At 57.5% G+C, this 12623-nt stretch overlaps 1 protein-coding gene across 1 annotated transcript in view; it reads left to right on the top strand.

Moving 5' to 3' along the window:
* LAMC3 (laminin subunit gamma 3) overlaps positions 1-12623 on the top strand; it is a 60177-nt gene that overhangs the window by 23123 nt on the left and 24431 nt on the right. The window contains exons 5-11 of the mRNA XM_070595246.1: positions 1335-1523; positions 1600-1717; positions 3414-3512; positions 6014-6150; positions 8700-8810; positions 10760-10952; positions 11132-11250. Of these exons, the coding sequence (XP_070451347.1) occupies positions 1335-1523; positions 1600-1717; positions 3414-3512; positions 6014-6150; positions 8700-8810; positions 10760-10952; positions 11132-11250 (966 nt within the window). The remainder of the gene's footprint in view (positions 1-1334; positions 1524-1599; positions 1718-3413; positions 3513-6013; positions 6151-8699; positions 8811-10759; positions 10953-11131; positions 11251-12623) is intronic.

Raw genomic sequence — 12623 nt, forward strand, 5'->3', positions numbered from 1 at the left:
GTCTCCGTGGTGGGGACACAAAAGGCCAGACTGCTTCTGCCACATCCTCACCTCTCTGGTCACGTCTCTGTCCTCCCAGTCACCGGCCTGGAAACCGGGGCTTCATGCCTGACCCCTTCGCCGCCCCCTAGTCCAGGCAGCCCCTGAGCCCTGAATTCGGCCTCGTCCACATCTGTCCAGCCTGTCTAAGTGTGTCCTATGCAGCCAGTGCCTTGGCCCCGCCCCGTCATCCCTCCTTGGGGCCCCTGGAGCTCCCTCTTCCCTGTTCTGCCAGCCCCCAGCCCCCTCCACCTGCAGCCTGCCGTGCCTTCTTAAGCGCCGCTGCGATTCCATCCATCCTCTGCTTAACCCCCCACCCCGAGGTGGAGTCCACTGCCCGAGGCTGCCCGGCCCCCTGGATCAAGCTCCCCTGACCTCTTGACCTCACAGCTGCCCCTGCATCCCTCCATGTCTCGTCACACTGCACGGCGACCCCACCCTCTTCCCTTCTTCCCTGCCCATCCCTCGACATGCCAGCCTGCCCACCCCCCACTGGGCCGGTCTTTCTTCCCTGGCCGTCCACTTCTTCCTCCAGCCCTCCCCTCCTGCCTGGGGCTCTCCCTCGCCTCCTTCACTGGCCAGCTCCTTCCTGCTCACCCTTTAGGTTCAGCGTAGCCTCGACTTTCTGCGGGGATCCTCGCCTCCTCCCCCCAGGATGGCTGCAGGGCCTCCTTCAGCTCCAGAGCCCCCCTCCTTTTCCCATCACAGCCCTTCCTCACTCACAGGACTTCCTGTGCTTGCTGCATCTGGCCTCCGTCACACAGTGGACAACATGTGTCCGTACTGTCCCCTGGTCCACCCCCCGCTGGGCTCACCACAGGAGTCAAGATGGAGCTGATCCTTAGTACATACTTTTTAAAAATGAATTAATGAGTGAAGGAAGGGTGGCTTGTATTTTCCATGCATCTAAGTGACCTCATGGTCACTGGGACCAGATTCATACAATTATTATGGCTTGGAGGATCCACAAGAGATCTTTGAGTGAACCACACTGCCCCTCTCGAAGGTGGTCAATCTGTGATCCATGACCAGGCAGCTATCCATCCAGGCTTGCTGGGGAGGGTCCTGTGTTTGGTGTATTTCTTAATGGTGCCCCCTTTGCTCTTAAGAGTGTCCTGTTTTGGAAGATTAATCAATTGGTCTCCATATCCTTCATCACGCTGGGCCTGAACTCCATCCTTGGCTGTTCTTGAACTGCCTGCTCATTCAGCACAAGGAGGCTGATTGGCACAGACTTGCTGCCTACCGCATGCCACAGCCACCCACACACCCCCTCCCCTGCCTCCTGCCCACAGCCTGCAACTGCAGTGGCCACTCTGAGGAGTGCACCTTTGACCGGGAGCTCTTCCGCAGCACGGGCCACGGTGGGCGCTGCCTCCGCTGCCGTGACCACACGGCTGGGCCGCACTGCGAGCGCTGCCAGGAGAACTTCTATCGCTGGGACCGGCGAACACCGTGCCAGCCCTGCGACTGCCACCCAGCAGGTGAGTGGGCCCCCCTGCCCAGCGCCCCGTCCCTCGCCGTTCTGGCCCCCCGCTGCCCTGTGCCCTTCCTCCCCAGGCTCCCTGCGCCTCCAGTGCGATGATGCGGGCACCTGCGTCTGCAAGCCCACTGTGACGGGCTGGAAGTGTGACCGATGCCTGCCCGGGTTCCACTCGCTCAGTGAGGGCGGCTGCAGGTGAGGGCGGGGGTTGGGGGGTGGGGTGGCCCAGCCTGGGGGCGCGGTAGGGGGTTTGGAGTGAATGGCAGGAAGCAGGGGGACAGGATATCAGCTCGCCCCCCCCCCCCCACTTCGTTCCTTTATTCCTTCCTCTATTCAGCCTTTTCTGATTCTGCAGCTTCCAGGCCCCAAACCCAAGCAAGCACTACAGACAGCCAGTCCCCAGGGAGGCAGACAGATAAACAGATGAGACCGGGTGCGAGTCCTGCGGAAGCCCAGCCGGTCTGGGGGCTCGAGGGCTGGCTTCCTGTAAGAGGCGCTGAGTTCCAGTGTGAGGCCTGAGAAGTGAGGGCTGTCAGGGGGAGCGGCGGGGCTCCGAGGGAGGGGCGGGGGGGCTCTGGGGATCGGGGAGGAGGGTCTGGCGGGCCCTCGGGGGCCCGGGGGCGCTGTGTCCAAGCAGGAACGGGAGTGGGAGGAGCTGGGAACAGCTGGGAGCTGGGGCAGCCCGCGCTAGGGTTTGGCCATGGAGGGACAGAACCAGACAGGTTCCAGGGCCCCTCGGAAGGCAGAGTTGGCAGGAGGTGGTCACAGGGAGTGGAAGAGGAAGAGGGGATGAAGGCTGACCCCTGGGTTCTGCTTCGTGCCCCTGGGGAGGGAGGCCGTTCATGGCGAGGGGAGCACGGCGAGGGGAGCACAGCGAGGGGAGAGGCTGAGTCCACAGTGCTGGCAGGGCGTCCAAGGGGAGAGAGATGGGCACGGGCTACTGGGGTCTGGACCGCTGGAGGAGGGTCTAACACGGTTAACAACATTTGATTGAGAAAATACACAAAGAGCAAAAAAATGAAGCTGTTATAAATTCAGAAGCACCTGTAAATGAACTTGGCTTTGGCTAATTGCAACAGTCTCCTCGTGTGTTTGAAAGGCAGCGGAAACGCACTGGCCCCCAATGTGTGTGTGAGGAGTCTCAGATTCCTCATAAGGTAGTCCGTGGTTCTGGACACAAAACTGGCCCTCAGACGGGGGCCTGGATGCTTCCTGAGGGTCTCTGGCCTCTGGGCCTTTGCACATGCCATTCCTCCTACCCCTGAGCATTCTTCTCTCCCTGACCCTGCCTCTTTCTGGCCTGTGTCTGGCAAATTCCTGCTCGCTCTTCAGTTCTCAGCCAGGGCACAGCTCCCCCAGGAAGTCTTCCCTTCTTCCTGTCCCCTTGCCCCATCCTGAGTGCCTCCTTGTACATCCCCTCCCACAGCACACAGCAAAGTTCAGGTCTGCCTGTGTCCCTGTCCACCCTCACTGGACTGTAGATTCCATAAAGGCAGGAACCATGTCTTGTCAGATGGTGGGTGGATGGAAGGATGGATGGAGGGAGGGAGGAAGGGATGGGTAGATGCATGGGTAGAGAGTGAGTGGGTGGATGGGTGGGACGATGGATGGAAGGATGCACAGGTGGGTGGATGGATGGATGGGTGGATGGAAGGATGCACAGGTGAATGGATGGATGGATGGATGGATGGATGGTGGGTGAGCAGATAGGTGGGTCACTTCCTTGGCATGGTAGGAACAGTAACATGTCGGGGCAGGCTCTTAGGTCAGCCCTCCTCCTGGTCCTCTCGGGAACGGGGAGGAGCAGAGAGGGTCCTTCCGAGGAGGGCAGGCTGATCCCATTCTGGAGTTGCTTGTTGACTCCTCTCCCCTTGTCCTGTCTCTTTGGCAGACCCTGCACCTGCAATCCTGCTGGCAGCCTGGGCACCTGTGACCCCCGCAGTGGGCGCTGCCCCTGCAAAGAGAATGTGGAAGGCAACCTGTGTGACAGGTGAGCGAGCCCGTCCAATAGTGAGCCTGCTGGAAGTGACCTCAGGGGTGGTGGTGGGAGGAGGCGGGGGCAGGTCTCGTCGACTTGGGCGACCTCACCACCTGGCGCTCTTCCTGGAGCCCCACGACTCTGCCGTCCAGGAAGTGGTCTCAAGGTTTTGACCCACCACCACTGAAATTCCTAAACTCTGAGAAAATGCGTCTTTTTTTCTTTTACATCTTAAAAAGAAAGAGCTGGAAAGGATAAGAGAGATCCTTTAATCCAGTAAATACATGGCCCTTGTACCTCAACCCTCCCATCTCATACCCAGGCAGACATCACTAGCAGAGCACTACCACAACCCTCCCATCTCACACCCAGGCAGACATCACTAGCGGAGCACAGCAGTCTTTATCATGGGGCCTGCTGTAACCTCAGAATCCTGCTCTATGCCTTGCTCCATGAAGCTCCTGCCAGTTGAGCTGAGATTTGAGCCTCTTTGCCATCCTTGCCATCCTGTCCTGGTACACGTGGAGCGTCTGAAGCTCAACGAGGCAAAATGCCTTTTGCAAAGCCGCACAGTCCTTGAACTTGCTCTCGCGTGCGTTCAGGGCACATCCTAACCGCAGGCAGTGGGGCTGGAGGATGAATGAGGGTTCCCTCCTTGGATACCGTCTCCTCTTCCTGGCTTTGTTGCTGACCCTCTGAAGCCCTTTGCAGCCAGCACGGGGTCTGCCCGGGGCTCTGGTCCTCTGGCCACAGGCCCTGTGTGTGAAGTGCCGAACACAGCATCATACTGTGGACTGTCTGCTCTCGTCAGTCCGTGCTGGGCCCGCAGTGGTTCAGGAAGAAGTTGGTGACAAAGCCACATGGCTGGGCCTGGCCTGGGCTCTCCCAGGCTGTCCACACATGGCCTGTGGGCCCCGGGGTGGGAGGTGGACTCCTGCTGGGGCTTTCTCCCTGGAGACCCCTCGAGTAAGGAGGCAGCATGGAACTGGGGCACGAGGTCCCACCTGGGCTCTCGGGCGGCTCTGCCCCCCACCGCCTCGCACCCCGAGGAGGTCCTCCCTTGGAGCCCCACTTAGCTCGTTTGTGAAATCATTGATGAGCTGTGCTCGTCGGAGCTGGCTGGGCGTCCTGGTCGTTGGCAGCTTCTTATGAATCATATTCCGGCACCGGGCCGGCCGAAATGGAGGCCCCAGGGTGCAAACCAGGCGTGTGTGTTTGTAACACATCTCTCCAAGGCTCCCCGTAGAAAGGGCTGATTCTGGGGCTGGGGTGGGGAAAATGCAGGATGAGCCCAGAGCATCTTGTAGTGCCAGAAAGCAAGGAAGTCCTTAATTAAAAACAAAACCAGACAAAAACAAACAAAAAACCCCAAACCAGGATGGGGGCCCGTGTCAAAAGGACGCCAGTGTGAAAGAGCTCCCAAAGCTGGAACAATTTGAACAACAAAATAAATAGCGATAGTATTGGATTATAACCCAAAGAATAAAATAAATATCCACGAGTCCACACTGATATAAATAGATGAGTGAATAAATAAATACACAGAGATGAAGGGACAAATCTTCCTTCCAGAAGAATTCCCAATAATAACTGTAGAAGGAATGAGGGAAATAGAAACTCTGTTGGACTAGCATAGTAACAGTCGCTGTAGGCAAGAGCCGCCGATGAATACTGCAATTAGTGGGCGGAACTTTAAGGAGAAGCAGGGTCTTTGCAGAGCCCCAAAATAGCCCCCTTAAAGTATTTGTTAATTCCTGTGCTGGTTTCCACCTGTGTCCACAGTTCTTTGATACCCCTTCTCCAGGAGGGGGAGCTTAGTTCCCCTCCAATTGCCTGTGCCCTGGACTCAGTGACTTGCTTCTAACAATGAGAATGTAGCAGTTTTGTGGTGAAGGAACCTGGCGGGCGGCACCTTAACCAGATGGCGAAGGTTACCATTACCGGTGATGTCACCTGGGTGTCATTTACCCCGATGTGATGTGACGAGAAGGGCACTTCACCACTATTTCTTCCCAAAACCCATAGCCCCAGTCTAATCATGAGAAAAAAGTCAGAGAAACCCAAATTGAGGGACATTCTGCAAAATGTCTGACCAGTACTCTTCAAAATGTCAAGGTCGTGAAAGACGACAAAAGACCAAGATGCTGTTACAGACTGGAGGAGATTAGGAAATAATTAAATGCCACGCCATGTCCTGGATGGGATCCTGGAGCAGAAAACAGATGTTTGTGGAATGGGAGAAACCCTAATCCTAAAGTCTGCAGTTCAGTAAACAACGTTGACCGCTGTCGATTTCTCGGTTTTGATAAATTCGCCTAGTGGATGTTGACGTTAGGGAGAGCTGGGTGGGGAGGCAGTGGGAACTCTGTACTATCTTTTCAAGTCTTCTGTAAATCTGAAAAATATTTTTTAAGTTTTCCCCAGTGATTCTGGACTCACATCAGTCCGGCTGGGATCCCCCGACCCTCGTGGATTTGTTAGGCCCCCATGGGCATGTCCCTCCTCTGTTTCAGATGCCGCCCGGGGACATTCAACCTGCAGCCCCACAACCCGGCCGGCTGCAGCAGCTGCTTCTGCTATGGCCACTCCAAGGTGTGTGCGGCCGCCGCCGGGTTCCGGGAGCACCACATCCTCTCCGACTTCCGCCAGGGTAAGAAGTGCCCCCTGCAGCAGCCTCCCAGGGGTCTGCCCCCAGCCCGGTGGGGGCAGGCGGTGCTGCTTAGGGGCGATCCTGCCATGGTGGTGTGGGTGCGTCTCCCACAGGTCCACATGGCTAGCTGTGCCAGATGTGCCCCTCTGTGCCGCTCAGCGCTCCCCAGGACGGGCCCGCACCCCTCAGTTCCCTCCCCAGCCTCCAGCAGGGTTGGGGGGCTGGACAGACAGCAGCCTTTGGATCCTGTGGGGGAATTTCTGATTACTCTGTCAAGATTGGCCTCCTTGAGCATATCCTAGTGCCGAGGACGCAGGCCCAGTCCCCTGGCCTCCATTTATTGAGCACCTGCTGCACGCAGGCACTGTGCTGAGCTCTTTACGTGCGTGGAACCTCACGACATCCCCAGCAGGTAGGCGCTCTCATGCCCATTTTACAGGTGAGGCAGCTGAGGCCCAGGAAAGGGAGGTCCCGTAACTGAGCTGCTGGCACCCAGGTTTCTCAGCTCCTGAGTTCTGTCCTTCACCACCGAGCAGGGTTTCTCTCTGGGCCCAGGATCCAGGGCTGCCCTGGTGTCCTGGGTCCCCATCTCCAGGCGGCACAGTTGCCTCTTTGGAGCAGGAAAGTGTTGGAGCTCTGAACTCTGCATTAATCATAGCCTGCGTGGACCCCTGCGTGCCCCCCAGGGAGGAGCCCGCTGTCAGCCTGGGATCACACCACCTGCGCTGGCTCCCGGGCGCCCCAGACGCAGGGGCAATGCGCCCTCTGCTGGACACCGCACAGACAGCAGGCCTCACGGGGGCTTGGAATAGGGACCCCGGGTCTAGGACATCAGCATCAGACAGGACTCAGTTTACAGATGCTGAGGACGCGGTCCTTACTGTCTCTTCTCACTTTGAGCCAGGCCCCGGGTCAGGCACTTCAGCCCTGGTGTCTCACGTTATCTCACAATCACTCTTGGCTGGCAGGTCTTAGACTTTTCCGTCTCTGGATCCTCTTTATGCTCTTGAAAATGAGGGAGGCCCTCAGAGCACTTTCATTATTGTGGGTTGTTTATATGGATATTTTCTGTGTTAGAAATCAAAACAGTAATTTGAAAATTTCTATGTATTCATTTTTAAATGACCTTGGGAAACTTATAACAAAAAATAACATCTACCTGTGAAACATAATTATCTTTTTAAAAGATAAAACATTTTGTGAGAAGAGTGCTACTCATTTCACTTCTTCTTCTTCTTCTTTTTTTTTTTTTTCTGAGGAAGATTAGTCCTGAGCTAGCATCTGTGCCAATCCTCCTCTATTTTGTATGTGGGTCACTGCCACAGCGTGGCTCACAAGTGGTGTGTAGATCCACATCCGGGATCTGAACCCACTGATCCGGGCCACTGAAGCAGAGCATGCCAAACTTAACCCCTAAGGGGGCTGGCCCTTGTTTTGCATTTTCATGCATCTCTTACGGTCTGGATTGATAGAAGTCAGCCGACTCTCACCATGGCTTCTGTTATTTAGTCTCTTGTGATATCACATGTTGTGTAGTTTCTGGAAAACTCCACTGTATGCTTGTGAGAGAGACAGAATGAAAAATGCAGATAACATCTTAGTGTTCTTAAGAAGATGGTTTGACCTCATTGATCCCCTGAAAGGGTCTCAGGGATCTCCTGGGGCATTCAGACCAACCTGGAAAACTGCTACCGGGGTCATAAGTACTTCATTGCCCCCATTTGCCAGATGAGGAACCAGGTTCAGAGAGGTTAAGTAACTTGCCCAGGGTCACACAGCCAGTGAGGGGCAGAGCCTAGTCTAGTGTTGAGGAGCCCCAGCCTCCCCTTTGCGACCTCTTTCCCTTTCTTCATCCCTCTGTCCTCCCCCCAGGTGCCCCAGGTGCTGGGCCTCCGCCCCATTCCCCAGGTGCCCCTAGAGAGCACCCTCTTAGGTCCTCTGCTCTGTGCCGGGCTGTGCTTGGTGTACGGCTATCGCCAGAAGGGGGGTGGACTGGACTGGCACAGGGAGGACAGAGACCTGGGTTCTCGTCCTGGCTTGACCATTCCCTAGCCAGCTGGCCTTCTGGGTGCAGCGGGCTAAGGACGCACCCCCATCGAAGGACAGGAGCAGTGACGTCCCAGCTGAGGCAGCTCTCTGAAGACCTGAAGACGAGGTCAAGTCCAGTATTGCTGGAGCCGGCTCCGACATCCCAGCGCCCCACAGTGGTGTCTGGGCTGTGTCCTCCAGTGGCTCAAAGCCCGCTGAAGGGCCGGGGCAGGCCCAGCGCTCTGAGCGTACCCACCTGGAGCTGGGCCTGAGCTCTCCAGCTTCTCCGGGGCTGCCTCCCACCCCGAGGTCCCCCAGCTCTGGGCTGGGGATCCAAGCTGCCTGGCCGTGGGCTCGGGGCGTTTGCATATTGCCTGTCTTTCCCTTCCCCGGGCACTGTCCTTTCAGACTGGGCTCAGGCCTCTGGGGGCTGTCCTTGGGACCCAGAGAAGGGTATGGAGTGCAAGGGCCAGAGGCCACCCTCCAGGACCTCACAGAGCGGGTGTGTGTTTGTTGCCCAGGAGCTGAAGGCTGGCAGGCTGGAAGCATGGGGGGCCCAGAGCATCCGGCACGATGGAGGCCAGGGGGGCTCCCCCTGAACCTGGGAGATGAGGAGGAGCTCGCAGCGCCAGGTACCTGCCCACGGGGGGTGGGGGCGGGTGGTGGGTAAACTCCCTGTGTCCCTTTCTTCCCCTTTCTTCTCGCTGCTGTGACAAGTTAACACCAACTTAGTGGCTAAAAACAAGACAGATTTATTCTTTGAGTGTCTGGAGGTCAGAAGCCAGGAACGAGTCTCCCGGGTTAGAAGCCAGGTGTCGGCAGGGCTGGTTCCTCCTGGAGGCTCAGGGGGCCGAGAAATCCGTTCCCTGGCCTCTGCAGCTTCTAGAGGCGCCTGCATTCCGTGGCTCGTGGCCCCTTCCTCCATTTGCAGGGCTGGCTGAGTCTCTCACGTTGCCCTACTCTGACCCCAACTGTTCTGTTTCCTGTTCCATCTTTTAAGGACCGTTGTGATCCCATTGGGCGCAGCTGGATAATCCATATTAATCTCTCTCCTGTGGGATCAGCTCATTAACAACCTGAATTCCACCTGCAGCCTCCCTGCCCCTGCCAGGCAACGGGACATATTCACAGATTTCAGGCATCAGGATGTGGACACCTTTAGGGGCCATTTTTCTGCCGACCACATGCCCCAACCCCCTGCTCCCTGATCACTGCCTTGCCACCCAGGGCTCCTTCAGGCCGCTGTCACACCCCAGACAGTCCCTGTGCATTTCCCATCAGCCCCCACCCACCAGCCCGCTGCATCCCTTGCCCAGGGCTGTGGGATTCCTGCAGAAGCAAGAAGTTCTAGATTATTCTGAACCCCACCCCCATCAATTAGGGCAATTTTGGTCTCCTGGAAACTGTATCAGACCGAGAACCGGGAGCCTGGGCTCCATTCTTTGCTCTACTCTGGCCAGAGTCGGGGTCTGCTGGCTCCCCTGAGCCAGTCCTACCCTTTTCCTCCCTATCCAAGAGGGGCCGAGGAGATGACACACAGATGACCCGGGAGCTGTGTCAACGCAGTTCCTATGTGCCCTGCGGCCAGGAAACAAAGGACACAGGGGTCCCAGGACCCTCTCGTGGGGCAGGTGCTCTCAGCTCAAAGGCCCGTGAGCAGAAAACACGCTCTGTTCCCTGGCCGCTTTGTCGATACACTTCAGAGAAAGGAGCCACTCGCTCAGGAAGTGTTGGCGGGGTTCTGTGCTGGGTGCTGGGCGCGCTGCGGTGGGCGAGGCGGGTGGGCGGACTCAGCCAGTCCTATTTCACTTCCTGGTCTGCACATGTTCTGCCGACACTGTCTGCCTCGGCGGACTCGCGAGTACAGAAGGACTGGGAGGAAAGGAAGGAGGGGCATCCCATTGCTGCCTCCTGCTGGGTCGTGACTTTCGGCACAAGCGGTCGGCTCAGGCAGGGAAATAACATGGGTGACAGATTCTCTGATAGGGCTCCTGGGCCTCCGTGCTGCTTTCTGCTGGAAGCAAGTTCTGCCTCCAATGGAAAGCGTGGCCTCTGGGGCCATCAGCGCCCCTGCTTTGCCACACGTGTCGCACGCTTACCTTGTTCTTGCTTTGAGTCTTGCTAAGCTCCCGTGCGTGTGGGTCCACCACACTTCTGCGCTCCTGAGGCCTCGTGACTGCTGTGTGTGAACTGGCGGCCGGGCGCCGCTGCTGGGCATGCTGGGCGTATCCCTGTTCCATACAGACTCCTTAGTGTCATCAGACTTCACCTACAAAACCCAAGTTTTAAGTATTCTTAAAGTGTTAAGAATGTCAGGACGGCGACAGCATGGCATTAGACGAGGCGTGGGGCCCTGTGTGTCTGCAGGGGTCGCACGCCCGTGAAGCCAGCCCCAGCTGCAGGGCCTGGCGCGGAGGGGAGGGTGGGCCACCCCCAGCATCTGCGTGCAGATGGCCTTTGATTTTCCACTTGCTGTAGTTTTATCTTGTTTGAATGTTTAAGTGCTAATAAAATCAGTGTAGACGTTAAAAATCAAGCTAATTAACTGAAGACTGTGAGAGCCTTCTTCTCTTGTCCTCAGAGAAGTTCCTGGGAGACCAGCGGTTCAGCTATGGGCAGCCCCTTACGCTCACCTTCCGGGGCCCCCCTGGGGGCTCCCCGCTCCCCATGCAGCTGAGGCTCGAAGGGGCGGGCCTGGCCCTGTCTCTGCGGCATTCCAGCCCGTCCGGCCCCCGGGACGCCGGGCAGCCTGGGGAGGTACAGCTGCACTTCCAGTGAGTGTCCTGCTGTGTCCCCAGGGCTGAGGTCGGGCGGTCAGGGTGGTCCCTGAGGTGCGGGCATGCTTGGATCCCCCTGTGGTCGGGGGCTCTCATCCTCCCCACCCCTGCTGGAGGCTTCTTGGCACCACCTGCGCTCAGCCTCAGGTTCCTCTTTGACCCCCTCCCCCTGCCAGGCTGCAGGAGACCTCCGAGGACGTGGACCCTCCGCTGCCCCCCTTCCACTTCCAGCGGCTGCTCACCAATCTGACCGCCCTTCGCATCCAAGCCAGCAGCCGAGGCCGAAGCCCTCCCGGTCAGTGACGATGAGAACAACCACCCCTCCCCCCAAACCTGCTGGGCCCTTCCTGCGGAGCCTCGTCGGGTCCTCACAACAGGGCGGCTGTGTCCTCATTTTACCAAGAAGGAATCTGAGGCTCAGAGAGGTCGGGACCCTTGCCCAAGGTCATGTAAGTATAGGCAGAGGGAGTGGATGCTGAGGACAGAGGCGGCAGCTGGACAGGTGAGGGGCCTGAGGATGGACAGCTCTAAGGCCGGTGAAGCAGCCAGGCAGTGATGGGTGCCGCCACTCCACGGCAGAGTCCACCGCTGCCCCCAGGCCTGACCCTTGAGGACCCTCTGTCCATCCGGCCTCGGGGGGCAGCCAGCATTCCCTGGGGTGGGCTCTCCTGCTGGTCGCCAGCGGTGTTGCCCCTAAGCCACCCAGAAAGCAGGTCTGGTTTCTAAGCCGTCTCAGCTGGGGGGGCTAAGTCAACGCACGGCTTGGACCGGGACTGCTCACCACTCTCGCCCCGTCCTGTGGTGCTTGGCCTGGTGCTCCTGACTGTCCCTGGTCCCGCCCTCTTTCCTGAAACTACCTTCTCCACCTTGTGGTCTTACCCCTCTCTCCTCCCCTCCGTACCCGTATGTGCCTAGAGCAGCATCCTCGGGGCCCCTTTTTAGAACAGCTGTTTCATCTGTAACACCCCTTGTACTATGTGGAAATGGAATTCATAGATATTATAACCTCCCTAGACACAATTTTTAAAAATCGTGTACCGTACTGAATAAATAAAAGGAAATGATATAAAATATAATCCTATGAATTCCAAACGGTCAGTCCTCAGGCGTGCCCACGCTGGACGACACAATGAGGTCAGAGCTGCCCCCGCTGTAAGGAGGGGTTCGGGTTTGGGAGAAACAAGCAGCTCAGAAGTGCTATACACACATGGAGAGCAGGGAAATGTGGACGCAGAGGCGTGGACGGCAGATGCCAGAATACAGACCAAGCTTAGGACCGCGGTCACCGGGCGGACTCAGGAGTGTCGAGTGGGCACTCAGGGAGGGAGGTGTTGGGGACAGAAGCCGGCTGGGTCACCCCGTCACAGGCGGCACAGCTCTCCGCCTTCGTCAGTGTGGTTCTTTTTAAAAGGTTTCTCAGCCTCGATGGCTTCCTCGCTTCATTAGAGGACAAAGGCTTGGTAGAGCGTCGTTTGTGGGTGAAGCTGTAAGGCCAGGTTTCAAAATGATTGACTTTATCCTTTAAATCCTTTATATTTGTCGTTTTGAAATCACAACTAAATGGGACTGTTTGCTGGCTCGTCGTGAGTGGGGCAGTCACAGAGGGGGCCACGGAGGGGGCAGGGTGTGTGATGGTGGCATGCTTTTCCCAAATGGTGAGTGAAAATG

This window comes from Equus przewalskii, chromosome 26 (assembly GCF_037783145.1).
Source record: "Equus przewalskii isolate Varuska chromosome 26, EquPr2, whole genome shotgun sequence".
Lineage (NCBI taxonomy): Eukaryota > Metazoa > Chordata > Mammalia > Perissodactyla > Equidae > Equus > Equus przewalskii.